This window comes from Psammomys obesus, unplaced genomic scaffold (assembly GCF_907164565.1).
Source record: "Psammomys obesus unplaced genomic scaffold, mPsaObe1.curated_primary_1811, whole genome shotgun sequence".
Lineage (NCBI taxonomy): Eukaryota > Metazoa > Chordata > Mammalia > Rodentia > Muridae > Psammomys > Psammomys obesus.
In genome coordinates, this window is record NW_026596079.1 from 10,083,373 (window position 1) to 10,109,375 (window position 26,003).

The 26,003-nt window shown below is 38.7% G+C and overlaps 1 protein-coding gene across 4 annotated transcripts in view; it reads left to right on the forward strand.

Moving 5' to 3' along the window:
* Positions 1 to 355: 355 nt before the first annotated feature.
* The window catches only part of Tmem71 (transmembrane protein 71), a 35,290-nt gene continuing 9,642 nt past the window's right edge, over positions 356 to 26,003 (forward strand). Inside the window, exons 1-8 of one of the 4 annotated variants that reach the window (XM_055626467.1) lie at positions 356 to 711; positions 1,057 to 1,163; positions 1,903 to 1,983; positions 3,510 to 3,570; positions 6,967 to 7,179; positions 10,333 to 10,481; positions 19,514 to 19,699; positions 23,666 to 23,741. In XM_055626467.1, coding sequence (XP_055482442.1) covers positions 1,944 to 1,983; positions 3,510 to 3,570; positions 6,967 to 7,179; positions 10,333 to 10,481; positions 19,514 to 19,699; positions 23,666 to 23,741 — 725 coding nt within the window. In that variant the 5' untranslated portion in view covers positions 356 to 711; positions 1,057 to 1,163; positions 1,903 to 1,943. The remainder of the gene's footprint in view (positions 712 to 1,056; positions 1,164 to 1,902; positions 1,984 to 3,509; positions 3,571 to 6,966; positions 7,180 to 10,332; positions 10,482 to 19,513; positions 19,700 to 23,665; positions 23,742 to 26,003) is intronic. The other 3 variants (XM_055626468.1, XM_055626469.1, XM_055626470.1) reach the window with 3 other exon arrangements.

Sequence of the window (26,003 nt, forward strand, 5' to 3'; positions counted from 1 at the left end):
TTGATACATTATCTTCCACATATTGAGGTTAATTGGACCAAGAACATAATTATATACTACTCATAATTGAATGTGATCAGAAATGACAAACAGGAAGAGTTGCTCCGTTAGAAGTTCTTCTCATGTTCATACAGAAGTTCTCATGATGTGACACAGTAGCCCTGAGAAGCACCCCTCATTGATCACAGTGTCTTCAGCTGACATGACTCTGTGTTGCCCGTGTCCTCCTGCCGGTCAAGGAGATCGGCTATCTTCACTATGTGAACACCACTGATGCAATCGGGACAGGAAGTATGACCTCATTCTGCTGCCCTGCCTCTGGTTAGGAAGGCTGATTTTGAAAGTAAACAAGGGCTGTGAGGCTGCCTCTCCCAAGAATGGCAAGCTGTTCTATTCTAGGAAACAGCTGAAAGATCCAGAGGCCCCTGAAGCATAAACTGCGCGGTGGATGCCTACTCAAGAAAAAGATGGGGGCAGCGTCCACCAGAAAGGAAGATGGGATTCCCTTTGTGAATTGACTTCGGCACCTGTTGACATTCTGACGGGACATTTCAGCTGAAGAACTGCTAGGTCCAGATTTCTGCACTGCCAGTCAAAGGGAAGCTTCGTATTTCAGTAATCATCCTGTCATTTATCAGTTGGAAGAGCCTGGGGACTCCCTGTGGAGAAATATGTATGAGCAAGTTGTATTTCAGAACAGATGCGTTGCTGGTACGAACTGGTAGACAGAGTCTGTTTCTTGAAAAGTTCTTGAGCTGTTAACGCAAGTTGTTTTCACAGTTACTAATTGACTAACTGGCGTTATACTCGCTGTACACAGCTACTTGCTTTTGTAAGATCAAACAGTGAGACCATGCTTTCTGCTGCAGAATGTCTTGGCTTAAAAGTAAGCTTACTGCTTGAGTAAAACTGGCATGCAGTCATTTGGGCTGCACATATTTTTATTGTATTGGTCAATGCTGAAGTGACAGGGGACATGGTCAGGTGTTTGCTTGTATGCAATATCATATTTTTCAAATCAGTGGTTTTCTATTAAAAATGTGTGTTTTTATTTAGAAATCTTCCACTGAATGCTAGAAATGTCTCCAGTATTCTGTAAAGTGATCATGGGCAGAGCTACTGGATCATAAAAGGCTCTAGTCTCACCTTACAAAACTACCAGGGTAATGAGATAATCATATTTATATACGTACACACTTATGTATAACTATATGATTTCAAAAATTAGAACTATGTGAAAAGACGTAACTGATCAAAGTTTACAAAAATCGCATAGTTTGATTATATGCTTAGTTTGAAAATGAAAAGTAAATTGTATGTTTTCAGGAATGGAGCTTTGCAATCTGGGTGTTGGTGTGCTATTTGTAGCTCAATGTAGCTCACACTATTTGGGAATGTTTAAATTGATAGCCATCACAAAAAGCACTGACCTTCTACATGACCACTTGTCAATGGCTCATGTTGTTGAGCAAAAAAGGCAGGCAACATTCTCCAAGCACTTACTGCAACTGGATAGTGAAGCTACCGTCTGCAAACATGAGCTTATTTCAAGGACTCTAGAACCAGTCACCTTTTTCATATTTCTAATTAAATAAGTCAAATTATTTAATCTGGGTGACAAATCAAACTTTCTTAGCATTGCTTTCCTCCAAAAATGGTGTCCTTTTTTTTACAGAATATTCACAGAATATTATGCCATGAGACAATGAAAACTAGAATTTGAAGTCTTTAAATCAGGCATCACCTCACTAAAGCCCAACAATCTGGTCTGCTGTCTCCAATCCTACATCTCTGTACTATTTCAGCAAACAAATCTGACTAGTGCAATTAGTAGACACCATCTGTTTTGGCATCATTTGTCTATTTTTAATATATAGTCCATTTTTTAAACATCTTTTGCAGAAAAAAAAATCTGTGAAGTTTGAACAAGCAGCCTTCTCAAGATGTACCGAGTCTCTCAACTGATGGCGACACCAGTAGCAAGTAAATGTGAAACTGCTCTGTGCAATTATCTTTGAACGATTAGAGTCCTCTTAGCAATTTCCTTGCTTTGATTTTGCTGATACTCAGACCATTAGCCATCTGTCAGTAGCTCGTGTTTCTTAAATGCCAGTGTGTGCTTTGGCAATGATTTCTACTTCATTTCTTTCCTTGAGAGGAATGTGACATTTTTTTTTTTTCCTTTTAGGATTAAAAAAAAAAAATCACCGTTTTTTTTTTAGATGCCTATGCATAAATGTGAAAGGAGGCTCTTTATTGGCTACTATTAAAATGCAAAGCTGTCTACAAAAAAAAAAAAGGCTGAAAATTGATAGCTACTTGCAGAAAACAAGGGCGTTGTTAAAACGGTAGTGGCTTTGAGTTTCTTCCTTCCTCTTATTTTTCTCCCCCAACCCCCTTTCTAACCTTCTTTTATACGCCCACAGGTTTTCTTTTCTTATATAAAAAAACAAAACAAAACAAAACAAAAAAAAAAAAAAACAGCCTAAGCTGAAAGTCTAAATTACCTTATTTGTTTTAAGTGGTAATTGGCAGTAAGGAAATCAAGTTTCACTGAGCTGAGCTGTTAGAAATCTTGATGTCATCATTGCCTTCTACCAAATTCTGTGATACAGTTTAGACTATTAATCATCTGCAACCCTCCTTCAAGTGAAGGCCATTGTCATGCCTTTGGTTAACCCAGATGGCATAGTTAAGTCTTCTTTAATTAAGGCTCTACAGGCTTCATACTGATAAGGATGATATCTTTAAAAGAAATACAAATCAAACCCAGAGCTGGGGAGATGGCACCCCATGTAAAGTGTTCACCATGCAAGCATGAGGACCTGAACTCATATCCACCCAGCCCGCATAAACAGCTGGGTGTGACGGGACCTATAGCCCTGGCACTGGAGAGACACTCTAGTACAATGGATGATATCCGGGTTCAGTGAGAGGCCTTGTCTCAAACACAGTGGAGAGCAACAGAGGAGAACATATGCACACACACTTGCTCAAACAAAATCAAAACTTTATACTCTGCTCCAACAATGCCTTCTGTTTGCTCTAGTAGAAGCACCTTACAAAGCCCTAACTAATAACAAAGCTCTTGGCAGTGACTGGATTCCTCACATGATGGAATAAGCTACAATAATCAACATACTAAGCAATTGAGTTATTTTTTTTTTTTTTACAACTTCACACAGATGCTTTCTCTCTTCCATTCATAAGCTCAGTTTGGCGATCATGATTTATCACCCTGCACTAACGAAAATGTTTGAGAGCTATGGAGTCTGGGGAAGGACCACAGATACATAGATTCTAGATTATTTTATGCTTCTCATAGGGGATTGGTGAAAAGTTGGCAAATTCCCTGAAACTATCTGTTCACATGATTCTACTGCATTGCTGTCTTCCTGCCAAGTCTGGAACACCAGCTAGGCATCCCTGCCAACATGTCACCCTTGTGGCCAATCACAATCATGCTCGTTGGTGAGATGTTGAAAATTCTCTCTCATTTTCTTATGCAGATTCCTCCAGGTTGGACAAAGAACTTTCTGGAGAGCTGTCCCCTACGTGCATTTTCCCAAGGTATGGCAAGGGGCTTTTCTCTGTCAAATCAAACTCCTTTTCTGCCCATTTTATTTTGTCTTCCTTTAAAAGCACTATCTTAGATATCATACAGGTTTTGAATGTTCATATGTTTTCAATGTTATGCATTAACAACTGAAAACTTGTCTACTCTAAGGATGGATTGTGTGTGTGTGTGTGAAAGAGAGAGAGAGTGGGAGAGAGAATTTGTAAGCCAAAGTAGCCATTTTTTTATTGAATGGAAAACTACTTTGTATATTTATATATGGTTGGGTTTTTCTTATTTTCTTAACTAGGTATTTTAGTCTCTTTCTAGTACTGTGACAAAACACCACTAGCAAGACAACTTACGGAAGAAATCATTTATGGAAGCTTACAATTCTAGAGGGTTACTGTCTATGACTGTCACAGAGGAAAACATGGCAGCAAGCAGTCAGGCATGGCACTAGAGCAGCAGCTGAGTGCTTACATATAATCTGGAGCACACAGCAGATAAAAAAAGAAAGAACTAACTGGGACAGGCATGGACTTTTTAAACCTCAAAGCCCATACTCAATGACATGCTTTCTCCAACAAGGCCACACCTCCTAACCCTTCCCAAACAGTTTGATCAATATCAGGAAGCAAAACTCTTCCAGAACTTGATTAGTCATCACTCAACGAAAGAAAAGACTGGCAATTGGACAGTTGAGCAACTTTAGGTTTCTGAAGCCCATTGAAAATAGCCTATTGAAAGATACTGAGCTGCTGGAATTCCTCCAGTATAATTCAAGTGAGAGGCAAGACCCAGAAGTAGTTTTAGTAACAAGCAAAAAATATTTTGATACCACTGAGAACACACTTTTGCTAGCCTGTTTATGTTGAAAGAATATTTACATTTATGTACAGTCAAGAAATGAGAGAGAAAATGTTAAGGACATTTGAAAGGAAAGGTGCCCAGGCTTAGAGCAACTGAGCTTTATAATAATTGCTAAAGATGAAACCTCAGAAAGCAACTAGAAATACAGGTCCAGAAATCTGTGGTTTCCAAGTGTCCAGTGAATAATAATGGATAATCGCCCTCCTGATTCTTGAGAAGGCAAATAGTATGGAGAGAAAAGCATAGGGCAGAAGGCCAGAGAGAGAGAGAGAGAGAGAGAGAGAGAGAGAGAAAGCATATATATATATATATATATATATAGTAATTTATTTATAACTCCCCTCATCTTGATGCTCCCCTTTAGAGCATCAAGATCTTGGGCAATTATTATCTTACTGATTTCTTCCCTTTCTTGTCTTCAAAAGGAGGAAGTAATAAGCAAAATGATCTAAGATGAAGTAGTTTAGGCCTCTCTGGAGTGAGCTCCACCCTGGCATTTCCAAAGTCTCTGTCTTTGTACCTGTGTCATTAAGTATTTTCACCAATGATTTAAAGTAAGGACTAACGATATCAGTAAGAACAGTCTAAACATATTTTAAATTAGCATAAATAGTACTAGAAATCACTGTGACATGTTTTGAACAAAGTATGTTTTAGTGATTCTCCTCGCTCTCATATCGCCCATCCTCTTGTTTCCCTTGGATTTCCCTTTCCATTCGTTAACTTCACCACTCCCCTTTCCTCTTTCATGATCTATGTGTCCTTTCTTCTATCTTGCATCCTTCCTCATCATTCATTTTTATCTTCTCCCAGCGTCTTTTCTAGATTATTAGCTTTTACCTACATTTACACTTTAATTAACTTATACAAAGACATTAAAAGTGTCATGTTGATATAAATAGTGCCATAGCTAGCTTCAGCTGTTAACTTGATACAACTTAAGTCACCTGGAAAGAAGGAACCTCAACTGAAGAATTGCCTCAATTCAATTAGCCTCTGAGCATGCCTTTAACATTTTCTTAGTTGCTACTCGATGTAGGAGGGCCCAGCTGTCTGTGAGTTGGGCGATCGATCCCTAGGCAGGTAGACCTGGGCTGTGTAAGGAAAGAAGCTTAGAAAGCTAGATGAAGTAAGCCAAGAAGCAATATTCCTTCAAGTTTCTGCTTCAGGCTCCAGCCTAGAGTCCCTGCCTTGTCAATCCGTAAGGATGAACTGTAAGATGAAATGAACTATTTCTGCCCCAAGTTGACTTTAGTCAGAATGTTTCATTACAGCAACAAAAGAACAAATTGGAACAGGTAGAATTCTCCCAAGCTTAAAACATAAATATATGTAAATAGTAGCCAATGCGTTAAGTTTAGATTCTTTAAAATATGAACAACAGCAGTATTAAGAAACATCTATAAAATTATAACATCTTTATGTAAATGTTACAAGATTTCAGGAACCTTCAATGTACAGATATTTTATTACAGGAAACTAGCTTTTAAGGAGAAAAAAGAACATTTTGAAGGATTATGATTAAAACCCAGCATAGAACCTAGCTCTTATTAGTTGTAAATCTTCTTCGCATTAGTCTATATAAATTGATATTCTCAGCCTGAATGAAGGGAACAATGAAAGTTTCCAACATTCCAGAAAGGCTCTTTGGTGACAGCCTTTGGTGACACAGACATCTGCCCAAATGGTATGATGAAATGTATGGGGAAAATACTAGAAACTGACAATTGTTTCAATACTAAGACAGTATTTTTGTGATGGAGGTAGATGAACAAAAAACACAACATCTTGGGCTTTGGAATTTAAGAAAGAAATTCTATAATGAGGGAGGTGACAGTGACAATGTCCTCTGCATGGATACATCTTAGTGCCCCTTGCTTGTCACAAGGAAAAGAAAAGTTACTTTAACTAGGAAACAGAAAAAAGGAGTCACAATAAAACAGTAAATGGCTCAAAGCACTTTATACCATAGAAAAATGAATTATGTGAATGGGGAAAACTTTTAGCACAGAAAAATAAAAAAGATGGGTACGATAGAGAAGCTTCTGTCAAACAGCTGACTATTTCCCAAGTGGGAGGTGGAAAAGAAAGGAAATTATAATTTATCTACCACAGTGGCAAGAGCAATGATGTGGCATACAGCACTTAAGCTGCATTGGGTAAAGGGAACAATTTGTTTCCAACATCTCAGAAAGACTGTTGGGTGATATTCCCATAAGAAAACGAACTAGCATAAAAAATGTAGGTCTACATTCTTGATATTAGTTCATTTTCTTGTGGTGAAGATTGACCAGAATGTTGTCACTGAGTTCAAAACAAAAAACAAAAACCCTAAATGCTGTGTGATTCAAGGCCTAAGCCCTGAAGGTCAAGAGCACCATTGCTAAGGGCTGTGGAAGTAGTTGGCAGTCATGAATGTAAATGATGGAATTTCCTTCACATTGACAAGATAGTCATATGGGTTCTGTATGATTGTTAGTGCTTGATAGAGACTTAAAGGACCTTTTTTTTTTTTTTTTTTTTTTTTCACTCTTTAGCTTTGCCTCTGATTTCCTTGATGGAGATAGTTCTTTTGAATGCTGTTCCATAGACCCCGTGACAGGCTCTCACTATGTCTGCCGCAGAAGCCCCCGACTCCTCACCAATGGCTACTACATTTGGACTGAGGACAGTGTCCTCTGTGACCCAGATGGCAACATCACTTTGAACCCCTCTCATACCAGTGTTATGTACAAGGAAAACTTAGTTAGGTAAGTAGAGGATATTGTGTAATGCGTCTCCTGGCCATTCTGCCCACCATTCATTTATCTACACTTTTATAAGCAGCTCAAGAGAATAGAAATAAAACAGGAATTAAAATCAGAGAAAGCCAACATGAAAGCAAATAAAAGTAAAAGCATGTTGGGGTAGAGATTGGGTTCATAGATGGTAGAGGGAAAGGCAAAGATGCCCATTTCCTTTGGGTATCAGGTAACATACGTGTCTTAGCAATGGTGATGGCAAAGGCATAGGGTGCCTGTTAAAACAAAGCACAAAATGGAATTTCATAGAGAAAGGTATAGGCAAAACACTCTGAGAAACCCTGATACAGTTAAGAGAATGCAAGTATCTTGGTAGGAATACATCTTAAGAAAAGGGCTACCTGCAAGAAAGAAGGCTAAAATTCTACTAATTGAGGGTCATGAATACCTAGTAGGGCTCAGAATTTGGGAAATGGGTCAGTGGGTCAAATGCCTCATGTGCAAGCATGAAGACATGAACTCAGATCTCTTGTACTCACACAAAAGCCAGTAATCCCCAAGCTGGAGAGGCAGAGACATGTGTAATCTGTGAGCTAATTTGCCAACCAATCTAGATCAATCAGAAAGCTCCAGCTTCATTTTGTCTCCAATAATAAGATAGAGAGTGATAAAGACACTCAAGGTTGACCTTTGGCTTCCCTGAATACACATGTCTGAGCATGTACCCCCCACACACCAAGCAAATTAAATAAAGATAACCAAAGGCTTGTTCTATTCTACCTTTATATTTGGGAAAAGCCACCTCGAAATGCATCATCTGAAAGTAATTCTAGATGTCACACAGAAGAGTAAAGTGCTGTCATGATAAAAGTAAAACATTCCCTCTTCATGTTACTTGGTTCTGGTTCAGCCCGTTAGCATTTCTCACTAATATAATGTGCCCATAACAGGGCTTGGTACATTCAGAGAGATGCCCATACACTTTCACTATTCCCCTGCCCACAATCCCGCCCTGCAGGCCATCCTGTATGGCTTCATTACCCCTCCCTTCCCTAAGACACACTCCTGTGTTTTGTTTTGTTTTTTTTTACACTGATATTAAACCTCGTGTTCCTTTAGAAAACATGCAGGGCTCTTTTTTATCTGCACCTTTGTATCTTTCCAGCTTTGCATGACCCAATATGAAACATACTTATTTTTCAATAATCATCTCATACAGTTTATGTCCCACTCATCCCGGAAAGCTTCATTAATTTTCAATTAGCCTGACCCTTCCACTTCTCTGTGGGTTCTTTCTACATAATTCTTCTGAGCACACATCTCCAACTTAATATGATAGTCATGACTAGTCCCTGTGGAGTCAGATTGATTATATTTGCTTCTACGTTGTGTCATTTACTAGTTGGATGATCTTAGCCAAATAATAGAACCTCTCATTTTCTCTGTCTCAGAAATTGTATAATAATAGTACCTACTTTATAGGGCTGTTCTGGGGATCATGTGGGTTTATCTGTGCAGAGCACCAAGAAGGCTACCCAGCACAGAGTGAGCTCCATGGAAGAGTCAGCAGTATTTGCAGTGCCTTGTCAGTTTTCTAAGAGCATAGACAGTGGACACTATCTATACATAGTTCAGTCTTTATCTCAGTATCGTTGACATGGATACAAGGATCTGTTCATGTAATAAACACAGAATTCATCTCAAAAGGGATAAGGGTTAGTTTATTATAGAGCCACATATAAGTGACCATGTCACAGAAATACAGCCTTAAGTCCCAAATTTCATATTCCTGAGCCATGATTATTTATATTTGGCTTCAGAATAAACCATCCCTTATTCCCTTTGAGGAGAAAGCTGTGATTTTACATCAGCAATTATGCCCAAAATTAGGACTCCTAAATTGATCTGCTTTTCACCAGAGCTATCACCTGGATCAGGGCTAGTAATGAGTATGAGTCCTTTGTGCCCAATGGTTGAGAGCTGCCTCCTCAGGTGGATGTTGGTGAGCTGTTTCTAGGATTCAGCTCTTCCTTGGCTTGGTTAATGGTCCATTTGTTTATTCCGAGGTTTTCAAGATCTTTTCAGTTGTATATTTTTAACTGTTGAAATAAAAAAATATAACTCTCATCTTAATGAGGATAAGAAACCATTTATTCTAGAGACAAATATAGTGACCATGGGCCAGGAGCACAAATGTTATTTCTTCAAATTACATGTTCTAATGTGCCAACAGCTTCATGAAGTTTGTATAGTAACAGAAAAGAGAAAATAATAGATGTTCTAGATGAAGTTACTATTGCTGTGATGAAACACCATGACTAAAAAGTAACTTGGGGAAGAAAGGATTTATTTCACTCACACTTCCACATTACAGTTCATCATCAAAAGCAGTAATGGCAGAAAGTCAAGCACAGCAAGAACATGAAATCAATGGCTGATGGAAAAAGCCATGAGAGGGGTGCTTACTGTCTTGCTCCTCCAGGCCTGTTCAGCTCGATTTTCTAATTAAACCCAGGATCAGAAGTCTGCAATGGGCTTGGCCTTTTACATCAATAACTTAGTAAGAAAATGTCCTACAGGTTTGCTTACTGCCCAGTCTTATGAAGATATTTTCTCAATTGACTTTCCTTCCGCTTTGATGACTCTAGTTTATGTCAAGTTCACATGAAACTATTCAGCACAATAAATCAACATAGTTTTCAAATACATTGGTAGGAAAATCAGGTAAATGGGTTAAAACAAATCAAGAAAATATAGGTTGGTCTCAGATGCTATCAGATAACATTCTTAGCTTTTAGGTCAATGGAATTAGTGGTCTCCTAAATTAATGGATCCCAATGGGTTTCCAATGACAGTCACAAACAGACATGGGCCATGAATATAAATGGGGCTAAAGAAAGCCAAGGATAAGTTGCATTTGTGCTTTGGCTCTTTGACATTTCCGCCTCTCTATGGATACATGGTATAAGTTGTTCTTTGCTTTGAGGGAACTTTAAGTTACAATTCTCAGTAGAACACTGAAAAACATTTTTGAGGAATTAATTGAAGATACAGATACGAGTTGTAGACCTATTCTGTGCATTAAGTCATTTCCACTGGATTATTTTCATCCTGAGGTGACTGCTACTCATCACTCACCATACTGCTTTTATTTCTTCCCAGAATATTTAGAAAGAAAAAGAGAACCCACCGTCATCTTTCCTCTCTGTTGGACCCCAGAGCCTCTAAATCTTGGTTGCATGGAAGTATCTTTGAAGATATTGACTTGCCCCCAAGTGAGGATATCTGGCTGGAGGGCATCAGGAGCCTAAGTATGTATCACAGCAATGAAAATAGTAGCTTTTCCATTCCATGATGAGATGCTATTTCTGGATGACAGTGATATAGTCCTGGCCCGAGGCATAGTGCAGAGGTGATTATCATTTTGATGCAGAGGATAAAGCCAAAAATTAAAATGTCATTGACACATTTCTGCATTTCCTGTGACTGAAAGAAAAAAAAATGTCTTCGTGTAATGCAAAGATCAGAGTTTAAATATAAGCAAGGGAATGTTGATAATACTCAAAAAATATCGGCTCATTTCCAATATGGCTTTTCATGTATGGGATAAAAGTAGACGTAAAAATGGAGGCAAAGTTAGAAGATGTATATCAGAGACAGTGTTCTGAAATCAGGATTCAAATCTCAGTTTGAGCATACTGGGATAGTAACTTTGTTAAGTTTCAATTGCTTCAATGTGCATATACGTTTGTGTTCTATTGAAATAGATGAAACATACATATATACATCATATATCTAATATAAATATGTGCTTATGTATTTATGCATTCAAATGTATGTATATAAATGCAATAACAAGAAAGCCCATTCTTTTTGTACTCACTCATTAAATCCTTGACTACATGCTCTGTGAAAACAACTATACTAAGCACTTGATCTAAGCTGAATAAGACACAATTCTAACGTTGGAAAACTCCTTTCTCAGATGGAGAGAAACATGTGTTTTTCCAAACAGCTGCAGTATAATGCCTTCAGTGCTGTAGCAGAGTTAGGAACATGGAGACAATGGTGGAGAGAAAGCTAATACATAAGCCAGGAAGTTGATATGAGCTCAACCTTGATAAGGCCAGCAGGGTTTCAGGTATAATAACTTCCAAGAGGGTCTTCAGAAATGAATGGCTTACAAAAAAGATGGGAGCTTGAATGACATTCCTGCCATTTCTAGTGTACCTTGCAATTGCTGGGTTTCTGGAATTTCCAAAGTATATATTGTGGCTATTCATTTCTTCCTAACACAAATAAATTTGTTTGACTTTTTTTTCTGCTTCTTAGTCATGACTAGCTTAATTTTTTTTTACCAACTAAAACCTAAATTATTTACTGAGTAAATATATATATATATATATATATATGTATATACATAAATATAACCATATATTTATGTAGGCTAAAACTGCTTATGCCTTATTATGGAACCAAACAAAGCCAATGAAGCTGCTTGTTCTTGTGGAAGTTTTATTTTGTTGGAAGAATTAGGCAAAACATATTATTTATCATGTTAAAAACTGTGACTTGCACAGAGAAAAATTAAGAGGAAAGGGATAAAATTGCAAAATTTTACCATCCATCCAGTTTTCCCCATTGGTAAAATTTTATAGTGTTTCAGAATATTACCAAAACCAGGAATTAACATTGGCACGATATAAAGATTTGTGTGTATGTGTGAACATGTGTATAACACTAGACTCATTTAAAAAGAGTAAGAACATATCAGATGAAGAATCAGTCCCATAATATGAAAAAATGATTAATGAAACCAAGTGAATTCTAGTTCCTGCCAATAACAAGGAAATCTAAGCAGGATACAGACATGAAGCAGGACATTGGGGTTGGACCAGGAGAGACATATGGTGGAAGGCTGAAGAACCTTCTGTGCCTTATTGAGGAGACAGAGTTTATCTAATGATTCACGGGCGTTTTGAAGCATCTTAGGATGAAGACATATCAGATTTGGGTTTTCAAAGTTAGTTTTCCAGCAATATGCAAAGGAAGATTGAATGGAGAGTATCTGGTGTGAGCTCAGAAGCAAAGAAAAGTAGCAAGCTTTCCAAGAAAGTATAAAGCAAATAGAAGGAATATAACCTTTTTATATAGAATTACAGGTTTGTGATATATTGAGTGAGGTTGTGAGCAAGTGGGAGAAGTTTAACAAATGAATATGTTTCATTTGGGGGACTTTGTGAAGAAACCTACCAGGGCCAGCTCTGGAAGATAGGAATGCAGAATGATAAGACGGCCTATCTTTTGGGCTAAGTGCCCCTGAGTTCAAGTCCTGGAGCCACCTCTTCCTACTTACGTGTTCTTGGGCACATTAAGTTTTCTGAACTTTCACTTCTTTATCAATAAGGACAAGAATAATAGCATGTAGAATTGCTGTGAAGAGAAAATGCAGTAATTCATTGAAAGTACCAATGCTGAAATAATGGGTTGAGGTTCTACTTAATACATTCACTCTACAAAAATTTCTTTTCATTATTTTTAATTATGTGTAGAGGTACCCTTCAAGGCCAGAGGGATTCAGCCCCTAGAGCTGGCATTAAAAATGGTTGTGCCCTGCCCAGTTTGCCAATGAACATGCTCAATATTTGTCAGTCTTTATTCTATTGTTTTTGCATTTACTTTCTCATTGTGATTATAATCAAGACAGAGTTTTCTTTGAAATAAAAGCTTACAAGAAACACCCTGAGGGAAATTTTAAGTGATAAAGAGAAGCCAGTTTTCATAAGATGTCAAAGAACATGAAAACGGTGCCTAGTAACTAAGACTGGTGTCTGAAATACACCAAGATTCCAGATAAAAAGCAACTTAGAGGAGGAAGGGTTTATTTTGGCTCACAGTTTTTTTTTTTTTTCCTAACAGTTACATTTTATTAACTCTGTATCCCAGCCGTGTCCCGATCCCTCATTCCCTCCCAGTCCCTCCCTCCCTCCCTCATCTCCACCGTGCCCCTTGCCAAGTCCATTGATAGGGGGGACCTCCTCCCCATTCATCTGATCCTGTTTTATCAGGTATCTTCAGGACTGGCTGCAAAGCTCTCCTCTGTGTCCTAACAGGACTGCTCCTCCCTTGGGGGGTGGGGAGGCCAAAGAGCCAGTCATTGAGTTCCTGTTAAAAATAGTCCTTGTTCCCCTCACTATGGGAATCCAATTGGTTACTGAGCTACCACAGGCTACATCTGTGCAGAGGTTCTAGGTTATATCCATACATGGTCCTTGGTTGAATGTCAGTCTCAGAAAAGACCCTGTGCCCAGATATATTCCGGTCCTTGTGGAGCTCCTATCCTTTCCCCATCAGACTAACTCCTCTTCTTTCTTATGATTCCCTGTACCCTGCCAAAGGTTTGGTCATGAGTCTTTGCTTTGAAAACACTGCTAGTTAGAGTCTTTCAAATGCGCTCAGTAGACTCCTGTCATACGTTCAATGTATAGTCCAACTGAGGGCGGGAGTTAGTTGTATCTGTAGGTCTGGAAGCACAGAGGAATCAGGAAGTGAAGCTGTGATGTAAATCCCCAAGGCCTACTTTCAATGACCTTCTTCTGCCAGTAAAGATCTACCTTCTAAGGACTCTATGACCTTTCCACACATGAGCTCATGGAAGACATTTCACGCTTAAACTACAATGCTAGGGAATGGTTTTTACAAAGTCCATTTTCACGTATTTGGAATTTGGCGCCTGGCTTCTATAGTTGCTACTTCAAAATGTGCACAAACAACTTGAAAACAGTCAGACCACAGTAGTGCTGCACATTCATAAGTTATCTTATTAAAATTCTCATGGGTGTCAAATACCTTCTAAATATAACAGATTAAACCACCCCTTCCAAAAATCAGTAATTAGTCAACCTGGGTACAGACAAGAGTTGGAAAGCTCTCATTTCTGCTGTCAGCTGTAATCAAATTTCCTCAGACGTCTAGTTTTCTGGTTTTACCCAAGGCCTCTTGATTTATCAGCAATTATTTTTCTCTGGAAATATGGCCTAGTTAGAAGACTCCTGAAGAATTCAAAATTAAATTGTTTTGCTATTTTCTCTCTGTGCAGTGGCTGTAATCAAACACTATTTCCCCTGATTTTCTCATGCTTCATTTTTCAGATGAGAAGATATTTTGCCTACTTGGTTTGTCCTCATCTAACCTCTTCTCCAGCTGCATGGAGACACCTTTTCTCATTAGTTGCAATTCATTCTTTAGTCCTGGCATTTTGCAGTTCCCCGAGGACCCCACCACTACCACCACCAAAAATAAACAAACAAACAAACACACAAAAAACTGCAATTTAGAATGTGTTCCAGGAGCTGTGATTCACCCTGAAAGAGAATAGAGATTTTTTTTTTCCACCGGAAGAATTGAATGGAACGGGATCTTCCATTATTCCTGATAACTGGTGAAATGGCATAAAATTAAGTTTCAGGTATAACACAACTAAAAATATTTGCTGAAGTGTCTGTTGTGTTAAGGGCCACTCACTTATTTTTAAACTTAGCAAAAGGTGAAAGTCAATCAAAGAAAAGTATGAGATGGGACAAATCATGTCTTTTTAAAGATATATATTCCCCTGGTCATTTTGAGTGTTAAGATTCTCATGGTTTCTGTGTTTAAACCATCATTTAAAAGTTCTGTGTAGGATTTCCAACATGACACAAAAGAGCCCTTTGTTTTAGTTCATTCGATTACCAATGCTAATTCTCTAAGTGAGACCAGGTAGTCCTGGGACCAGCATAGGTATATTTTTCCTGTTGCCACAGAGCCTGCTTCATGTCCTGAGATCCTAGAATAGCCTTTCAGGAATGTGGGATCAGCCAGCAATATCCTGGATCTCTTTTCACTTCCACATTAATTTGGACATCTAGCCTTCTTTTTCTGTTTTTAACAGCTTTAATGAGGTATAATTGAAATACTAAAAATGTACACATTTAATGTGTACAACTTAATGAGTTAGATATATGCAAGCACCTGTTATTTATCACCATACCAAACAGCTCCTCAGGGCATCTTCTATCCTTCTGTGTGTTTGCGTGTGTGTTTTAAGAATATGTAACATGATCTATCTTTTAAAAAAAATACCATATTGTTAAATACAGGTACCAGGCTGTGCCACACATAACCTTAAAACTCATCCACTTAATGTAATGAAAATCCTATGCTCCCAATTTTCTCCACCTCCTAACTCTTGAAGCCCTGGTAACCATTACTGCACTTTCTGCCTCTGTAAGTTTATCTGTTTAGGTCCTTCCTGCTCCATGTCTGCTTCTCCTTATCAGGAAACCCCTCTTGTTGTGCATCAGACTAGGCTGGAGAAAGAGAAGCTTGGCTGGGGCCTCTGGGTGTAATGCAGAACCTTGATCGGCAGTGAGTGCTTGGTCAAAGAATATATACACCTAGGAACAGCTTCAGAGAACTGATTCAGTTTATTGGTGAGGGAGAGGGGCTTCCCTGGGGTGTCACTGTAGCCTGCTTTGCTTCAGTTCTTTCTCTCATCTGGCATCTTTCCTCAGTCACCTTAAGTGCTGGGCATCACCTGACAGCAATAGCAACAGAGAAAGCCTTTTCCATTGCTAACTAGGACTGATCAGATTCAGATTGCTTCCCTTAAGGTAACCCAATGCATGGAAACAACAGTGTTCCTGACTGCTTCTTTCTTCTCCTCTGCTCTTCAGTTCTTACTGTCTCTAAAATTATTCTGGGGTCATAGCTATTCCTCACCACACTTCACTTGTGTCCTTTCCGGGGATCTTCTCACTACACATGTTCAGCTCTATAAGGCAGCAGATGATACACTTTTTTTCCACAGTGAATTCACGGCTTTTTGAGTATGTGATAAATATTGAGCCTAGAAAATTCTAGAGAAAGATCAAGAAATTCTTTCATGGAGGGACAATTTCCTAGATGTCCAATTCAAAATAAAAAGAAAAATCTTTCTTTTTCCCAAGGCTAGATAATAAATTCATAATATAGAGAATCCTTTCCATCTGGTGTCCTTATTTAATGACTAGCCAGTATCCTCCTGTCTCCTTCCCCAAAGTGACTATTCCAGATATAACTACAAATCCTGCAAATTATAACACATATTAATATTGAAAGCTTCAGGTTCTTCATATATCCCATTTTTTGCGATGGTTACATTTCTCCTACTACTACTCAGTCACTGCATCATTGTGGAAGCTAGAAACTGTCTATCTCATAGATGTGGAAAATAGGGATTATAAAGTTAAAATAAAATGACCTGTTTCCCTTTTATTATAACTCTTATTCCAGATTTCCTGCAGCCTATGTCCTCGTGGTTTCCATTTTAATAAGTCATATCTGGTGGCATGTATTTCTATGCATTCTACAATTCCTTCCTTCCTGTGTCCCACTGGTTGGGCTCCCCCTAACCTTAGATGTACTAGAATTTTCACCTACTTTGATTTAGTGTCTGTCTCTGCCCTCCCATATATCTGAGTGACCTGAGATGCATGGACTCAGTAAACATTTTGCTGAGCCTTTGATCTGGGTATTCCACCATGAGTCATGCAACCAAGACTCCTATTAACCCTAGAAATTATTACAATTGATACTGCAAATGAGAAGAAAAACAAATATTTATCTTCCTTTCATCATTTCACACAAAGTAAGTTAGTTAGGAAAACTTTCCCAAATACCAGACAAGCTGGTCAAAGCTGAAACCCAAGCATCTTTTACCTAGGGTTCTCCACATTTCACAGCCGTGTTTATTTTCCTTCCCCATGTGTATTTTGTGATGTAGAGTTGTGAAGGAAACCATGTAGTACATACCGAGTAATGCTACACCTAGCCTTTTTACTGGCTCCTAGCAGATATTAAGGGCCAGGACTGGTAAATATTAACTATTTGGATTAGTAGAAATTTCAACCTGAAACCCACTTTTAAAACATCAAAGAGAGTTTCGTCCTATTCACTGACTGGACCAGAGCTACTGATTTTTTTTTTCCCTGATCTTTTCATGAGGGAAATAGACTATTGTGGCCCTGCAGGGACTTGGTTCTAATTTTCTGCCTCTTTTAAGGATAAAGAGCCATTCCCCCATGCCATTTAGCGCCCTTTAAACATCAGCCCTTTAATTATAACTTTTAAACTTCACCTTTCCACCACCACCCCTATCCCTGTCAGCTGCAGCCATGGCTCATGTTTAGGGTTGTGAGTGGCCTCAGCTTGCCTGCTGGGAATGACCTTTTCTTTTGAGCTTAAGCATGCAGATTGAAAAGAATTTGCGTTGTATATGTGCCATCTTTTAAATCAGCCCAGGAAACACCAACATTCCATGCAGGACTTCTGCCTGCTCTTTGTGAATGTTTTTGTCTCCAAGCCGGTATAATCTGCATTGCCTCAAGTTCTCATCAAAGTTCATGGGAGTAAGACTAAACTGTGAGTAGATATCACACTGACAAACCAAGACCAACCACGACAGACCCTGGAGAATTCCTTGAACATTCAAGCCAGATGAATCAAAGCAGTGGCTTCTGTTGAGTCAAGGTGTGGCACTTCCTATGTAATTGAAAGTCATTCTTATTTATTGCATTTATCCTTACCAGCTAAGTTCTACCTTGGGAAATCTGGGGCCTTTTAACCTTAGATTCAGCTCAAAATTCAGCAACCAAAAATCTTCCCACAGTGACTTCATATTAAAGACATAAGATGTTTCTAGGAGTTATTTTAGCATCTTTCAAATGTTATGTTGCATGGATTTGAGATTAAACTTGACTGTTATTTTAGAAGCATCAGTTGGCTAATTTCAATGTTAGTAAAATGTATTTATGAGTTAACCATTATAAGGGAATGCATTAGAAACTATTTGCACCAAGTTGTCTGTTTGAATGACAAAACAAAGCATGTATTTTCATTCAATATTTAGTTTAGCGTTTCCCTGTGTTTTATAGAAGGTGGATTTCTATTGTGACACCTATCACAATATATTCTGCCATTCTGCTTCTACCGGAATATATACCTCACAAAACAAATGGTGATATCTGTCTAATCCGCTATTGCTTCTCAACAATGAGGCCTGATACGCATCAACATTCAACAAATGCCAAATGAGTGAATGGGGAAATTAGAAGTAGGAGTTTTCTTTGCTATGAAGTTTAATTTTGTGAATATGTGAGGCTCATATGCTCACACATATGAATATATATTCTTCAAACAAATCCACTCAACACCAACATCACTTTGAGACTGACAGTGAAACAACCAATGTCCTTGCGTACATGGATGTTAGAATCCCATTTCAGGATTTCTTCCAAAGCTAACAGGATTTTACTATATATCAAACTGTACTTTGTTTTTACAGAGATGAAACGCCACATAGATATGTACATGGTGACACTCTTACTAAGGAACATCACTCTCACTGTCTATAAATGGATCTCCTGCTCTTAAGATGGGAAGTAAATGCTTTTTATGGTCTGTCCTCCATCTTGTTGTAAAACTGTATCTTCCCTGGATCCTGCTGGGTCACCTTATTGTAACTACACTGTAGTTGGCTTCCTTCACCAAATTCTCATTCCTCTCATCTTTTGTGGTCTGAAGATATGTCTTTTATACCTCAAAGGATGGGGACAGATTAAAATACCGTCTCATCCAGGAAGGCTCCTCTTATCCCCTCCACTAGTGCAGTAGGCAGTGATGCCATTGTTCTGATTATTGGGGACTGTAAACAGGGCAGCACTGCTGGTTAGTTCCTATTGTCAATTTGACACAACCTAGAGTCACTTGGGGAGAGAGGATCTCAGTGAGGCATTGTCTAGATCAGAGTGGGCATGTCTGTGGCAATTATTTTGCTTGCTAATTGATTCAGCCCACTATGAGATGCATCAGTTCCTCAGCTGAGCCCCCTGAACAGCATCAGCATAAAAGAAGCTGGCTGAGCAGCAGCAGGCTGTCTATAGAGGTGCACTGAGTTCTTCCTAATCTTGACTAGTGATGTACTGTGACTAGCTGCTTGAGTTATTACCTTGACCTACCCAAAATGATGCACTGTAACCTGGGAATATGAGCCAAATAAACCTTTTCTTGCTCTAAATTGCTTTTGGTCAGAGTGTTTCATCATAGAAATAGATATAAAAAAGTATAACAATATCATTGGATATATATATATATATCCATATTCGTATGTATGTATGTATGTATACACAGACAGATAGATAACTAAATAGATAGATAAATGGACAAAATATATGGACACGCACAGACAAACACACATACACACAGAGGGGAGAAGAGAGAGAGAGAAAGAGAGACAGAGAGAAAGATTAAACTCTTGCCTTTTCAGAAAGTGATCTGGACTGTTCTCTGAGTGATGGCTGGGAGTCTCAGAAGCCAATCACAGACACTTCAGAAGCCTCCTCTTCTAGTCACATCCTGTCTCAGCCTCTCAGGGAAAGCTCCCAGAATTCCTGTGTTCAGCCTCAGATGAAAGTAGCAGAGCATTTCCAAAAGAACATCTTGGTGCATTCAAGTAAGTCCTTTTAATATTTGCCATACCCAAATAATTCTTCCTTCTTACCTCTTAAGGATGATGTAACAATGACTTATGTGCACTTATGAACTGGTATCAACCTGCTTAAGGGAGGACCTGGGCTCTTTGTAGTGTCCAGATGGCACAGAGTAGATTACTGCCTTTGAGTGTAGTCACAAAGTCCTCAGCAGCCCTGAGTTTACACTGTCCTATTTTTCAAGAACCTTGATGTCTGATAAGCATTAGGTTTGGATAAACCTGAGGAGAATGATTAAAGGTCTCTATTATTTACATCTTCATCTTTAGCTGTGTGTCTGGCATACTCTAAAAGGAGGGAGAAAAAGGAAGAAAAAAGAAGATGAAAAACATGTCTTTTAGTGCTATACCCCAGGAAGGAAAATGATATTCACCTCTTGGTGTTTCCTAGCATGAGTGATGGAAGAAACTCTCCAGTGTGCTTCTGACTGTTTTCCAGCAGAAGATTGATGACATTTTCATGCATTCTCACATCTGGGGAGGAGAGCTGAGCTGGCTCTGTTGAGCTTGCAGAGATTTCAAGGTTCAGACCCCACCTATAATCCACTCCTCTAAGAGCCATTATGGGAAACAGTGTCCAAGGCTGTACAGCAGTTAACCAAACTCTAAAATTTAACCTTGCATCTGTGCAGAGAGATGATCCTACTTCTTACTTTGCAATGAAAATGGCCCAAAGGATTTAGTATACTATGTCCTGTCTACATGAATACTCAATAGATTTGAGGTTATCACTGCAGGAGGCAGAGCCTGAGTGAAAACGATCCTGTTTTCACTAGGCCCTATAAACTGAGAATAAATAATGTTCCACTGAGTATCCTTCCAAAGACACACTCATATGCCCTGCACAATATATTCTCACTGCAGCTGTTCAGGAAGTGCTAAAGGATCTTTAAGTACCCTATACATGCATTTCAATGACAGAAAAGCTAGCCATGACTGTATAGAAAACTGCCGGGCTATCAATACCTACTAAAATTCAGCAGTTACCTCTTCCAGAGAGCCTAGCCTTCATTATTCAGGTTCCTATAACTCTTTTTTTTTCTTTCCCTTGAGCTGTACCACTGTTGCATGCTTGCCTGTGTTTCTCATCATTCTCTGTTCCTAAGGTCATAGTCATCCCTGTATCCCAAACTGACCATACAGTAGTTGGGGAGAACAAGTACCTCATGACTGAGGTGAATCAATTCATAACTGTGTAGTTTTATTTTACATAAAAGAATGTGAAAATTCTACAGATGAGTTAAGTCTTGTACACTCATTACAAAGAATGTGACCATGACAAATGCTTGTTTTTTGTTTTTTGTTTTTTTTTTTTTTTTAAATCTGGGATGTCTGTCCTATCTGCTGTACCTGGATGACCCTTACTTTTCTTCAAGGCCCAATGGAAACGAGACTACATTTGATGAGCCTTCTTTGACCCATCCTGATTGGTGGCTAGAGTAAATTATTCTCCCATGATTCCAGAGTACTCTCCATGTATCACTACACTGAAAATATTTATTTTCCTGTATTACTGGGTTCTCATATGCTTGGCCACTCCCATTGTTTATTTTCTCCATGTATAGGACTTGAGTGAGAATTCTGTTGCAGGTGACACAGCAGATGCTAATAACACTGGCTTGCTTGCCATGTTTTGTATCAGTCATGGCTTTTGAGTGCTATGCCTGAGTTATAGTGATAAAATTCACTGGTGTCTGCAAACAATGATTCCAAACAGAGAACTTAACTTTTTTCTAGTCTTTACTTCCTTGACATCTCTTCTGTGTTGTCACTGTTCCTCACAGCCCATCTTCCCGTGGTGGCTCCTGGAGTTTCTGTAAACACACACTTTTCAGATTTCCAATCTGTCAGAAGAGATGTTGTTCATTTAGAGTTATGATATGAAATCTAGAACTGTTATATCAGTTCTGGGTAGATTCAGTTTTCATGGCATAAACAATCACTTTGTTGATAGGTATTTGAGGCTCCAAAAGGCTTTGAATTAGTCAAATGCTGAGAAGAAAAATAGAAGAAACCAGCTGCTTCACCCTTTAGCAGGAAAAATGATTCCCCACCAAGAATATATAGCATTGCTTTCCAAACCGTCACATAGATGTTCACTGTTCTCAGTGCTGTGTAGGGGCATTTTGGGGGGTGAGAAATAGAGAAATAAAACTGAATACTTAAATGTGGAAAAATGTTAAAGAAAATAGAAGGTGGTAAAATTGAGAGGAAGGTAGAGAGCATCTGAAGTTTGAGAGGAAGAATCAAGGCCAAATTCCTAATGAGGTGCCAAGTCAGTGACCACTGAAGGACCAATGAACAACAGGTCCAAAGCCATACAACTCATCTCTTTGTCGAATTCAAAGGCACATCCACTCATAATCATAGCCAGTGATCTTTGCTGTGTCTCAGTCTGGATTTCTTGTCCTAATTGTACATGAAATCAGGAGATATGGAGAATGCAAACACCCTCTAGATAGATGGATGACATTCCAGTGAACCCACAATACTTTATTTAATTCACAGTACACATAAATCATCCACACTTTGAGTGACATAATTTATTATTGCTCCAGTTTGGCTTGCCAGACTTCAGGATTCTACCCGCTATAGGAGCTCAGTAAGATTTATAGCTAACTCCATCTTCATTTCCTGCATAAATCACAACAATAAAAACATTCACAGTATAAAGTCTTTCTGAGTCCTAAACAACTATCGCAAAATTAAGCTTCGGGGGAAGTTAAATTGAGATATATTTTCTTAAGTCCCCATGTGTTAATCTTTAAATTAGCGCTGATTTCTTAATGGTGATGAGTCTGAGAGTCAAGGTCATGATTCTCGTGATCCTCATGGATGTGACTGTTGGAAGTTTTGCACTTATTTCCACCATTGACACCATTCAAAGAGTTCACTAATTGCAGAATTTTGAAAGGGTAAATATTTCATAATACATATTTTTTCTTCTTTGTCTTTAGAAATCTCTAGTATGCAAAGTTGCAATTGACTTTCCATGCCTCATTTCAGACAAACAGTATGCAGTGTCTAGATGTAGTTTTAAAATCTTGGTACTGGCACCTCATAGCTGTGTTGTCTTGACCTATTGCATCATGTCTCTCAGTCTTGGTCCACTCATTTGAAAAATAGAGATAATGCTCCCTACCTTGCACGGTTTGGAGTTGATGAAAGAAGCTAATGTATGAAAAACATTTGTGGAGCAGGGCACAGTGTTGCATTCGTGTAATCCCAGCATTCAGGGACCAGAGGCAGGCAGACCTCTGTGTGTTCAAGGCCAGCCTGGTCTCTAAAGAGTCCAGGACAGCCAAGGTTACACAGAGAAACCCTGCCTCAAAAAAGAAAAAAAAAAGTATTTGTGAATTATAAAGTGCTCTGCAAATTGTAAGCATTCTTATTGTTGTTGTGGTCAGAACAGTCATAACCATCACCACATTTTTAGAGTTCTGACTTCAGCACAAACTGTACAAGGGCTTCTTCCAATATCAAAGCAGACAAGCAGTATGAAACATTTTGAGTTGCATAGTTTCTTTTTTTGCTCTGAGAGAGGACATTATATTCATTTACTTTGGAACTTTCTAGCCAATGAACCTATATAATGTGACATGATTTTTCAAAAAATATTTTTAAAATTTATGCACATGTGTACGTGTCTGCGTGAGTTGATATGTACCATGTGTGTTCAGGAGCCCATGGAGACTGGAAAAGGGCATCAGATAACCTGGAACTAACATTGTGAGCTACCATGTAGTTACTAGGCATGCCCTAAACCATTGACCATTGTCCCAGCTATACTTGACATGCTTTTATCTTGTTATTGATGAGTGATTGTTTAAACTGATGTGCATTTGAAAACTATGAGGCAGCTTTAACAGGAATTTTTCCCCAGGGTTATTTAATCAGCAATGATCTATGATTGATTTCTCCTTCCTGCAGGATCTGGTTTGATGCACAAGGTTTCTTTTCAGGCAATCCTGCTAGCAGTGTGCTTAATCATTTCTGCATGTGCAAGGTAATTCTAGTTTTCATGTTTTGCAATAATGTTTCGTAATCAATGGAGAGCTGTGACTAATGAATGATTTTCTTGCTCCTTCCACAAAACATTTTAGGTAGCTCTATAGCTAAGATTTGTTCATTTGTTTGTTTATTTGTTATGATATTGTCTTTTATTCTTCAAATACCTCCTCTATCCTCTACAATACATACAGAAGGCAGTGTGTGTTTAGAAATTGATTTTACCATGCGCTATCTTCTGTTTAGGCAGTGACAGAAAGGGTAGCTGTAATCTAAGTTTCCCTTCCAGTGCATTCCAGAGCACTTGAAGTCCGCACTGAGACTTCTATTGAAGTTTGTACCCTAAAATACAAAAGTATCAAAAAGATATTCTCTAAATTTAAGAGTCTAAAGGATAACAATACTTATTTGGAACAAGCAGAGTTCTGCATAGGAACACATAGGCAGCTATGAGTTGATTAGCATGTTGAGAGAAGGGAAGATTTATAAAGGGAAAAATAAAAATAATTATAGTGAGTATTTTGAAACAATGTGATTGACACTAAGAATGACGTTCTATTGAGGTTGAAAGGTAGTTGTTGGGCAGGTGTCCTCATAGAAGTACTTTGATTTTTAAATTTGTTTCTTTTTATTGATTTATTATTTATTACAATTTATTCACTTTGTATCCTGGCTGTAACCCCCTCCCTCATCTCCTCCCAGTCCTCCCTCCCACTTCTCCCTTTATACCCCTGCCCTAGTCCACTGATAAGGGAGGTCTTTTTCCCCTACTATCTGACCCTTTTATATAAGGTTGTAGTGAGCTGATGGCAACATGTGGTCCTGGGTAGAGTCCTTTGAAATAGTTACTGTCAGGGAATCATGTGTTAAGACCCTTTGTTTATGCTGTCCTGGATTTATCTTTTGCTGGAATTGGCACAATGACTTTTTCTTACCATGCCAACTTTCACATAAAAACTGTCAACTCCAGAAGAGCCAGCTTAGCACGGGAGGATACACAGTACTTAGTCCTGACTAGAGGTGTGCCAACATCTACCTCCTACCCTACACATTCGTGCCATGCCTTCTTGGTCTGTCTTTTCCCAAAAATTCTAAGAAAATGTTCAAGTCCCATCATTACTAAGCCTGTTCATGTCTCAGAGTCTTTGTTCCCTCTGCCTGGTACAAGTCTGTTCCACTAAGATAATAATATGTGACCTTACTTCTTTCTGGAATATTTTCAAATTCTATATTTGAGAGAACTTCCCTGGCATGTATGTGTTGACACTACTGCACTGTTCATCACACATATATCATACTTTCCTTTACTTCAGAGCACTTTCTACCCCTGACCCATTACTATATGTTCAGTTATCCAAATATTAATCATCTAGCTCTCACTATAAGAATGTGAGCAAAGCCGGCTGCGGTGGCGCACCCATGTCATCCCAGTAGTCAGGGTTTTAGAGACAGGTAGATCTCTGTGAATTCAGGCCAGTCTGATCTACAAAATGAGTCCATGATAGCCAAGGCTACACAGAGAAACCCTGTCTCAAAAAGCAAACCAACCAAGCAAACAAAGAATGTGAACAATCTAATAGTAATGGCATGCCTTGGCAAGTAAAAGTGTTTTCAGTACAAGCTTGATATCTTGAGTTCAATACTTAGAGTCCACACTGAAAAGAGAAAACCAACTCCTGAAAGCTGTCCTGTCACATGTGTGTGTGCTCTCTCTCTCTCTCTCTCTCTCTCTCTCTCTCTCACACACACACACACACACACACACACATACACACACACACGTAGATAAAATTTAAAGTATTTCTTTTTTTGCACAAATTTTTTTTATTTTTTTATTTAATTTTTATTAATTAAACTTTATTCATTTTGTATCCCCGCATAAGCCCCTCCCTCCTCCACTCCCGGTCCCACCCTCCTCCCCCCCTTTCTGCATGCATGCCCCTCCCTATGTCCACTGATTGGGGAGGTCCTCCTCTCCTTCTTTCTGATCTTAGTCTATCAGTTCTCATCAGAAGTGGCTGCATTGTCAGGGTTCTAGGTTATCTCCATGAATAGTCCTTGGTTGGAGTATGAGTCTCTGGGTATGGGCAATCTGGGACTGACATCAATGTGTTGCCCTAAATTCTGTATCCTTAATTATAAGAGTTGGTTGATTTTTTGAGTGGATGGATGAAATGAAAGTGAACAGTAAAGCCTTATAAGCTCCACAGTCTTTGGACTCTGGTGAGAAATGCTACTCACTTTCAATTCCTGTATCCTG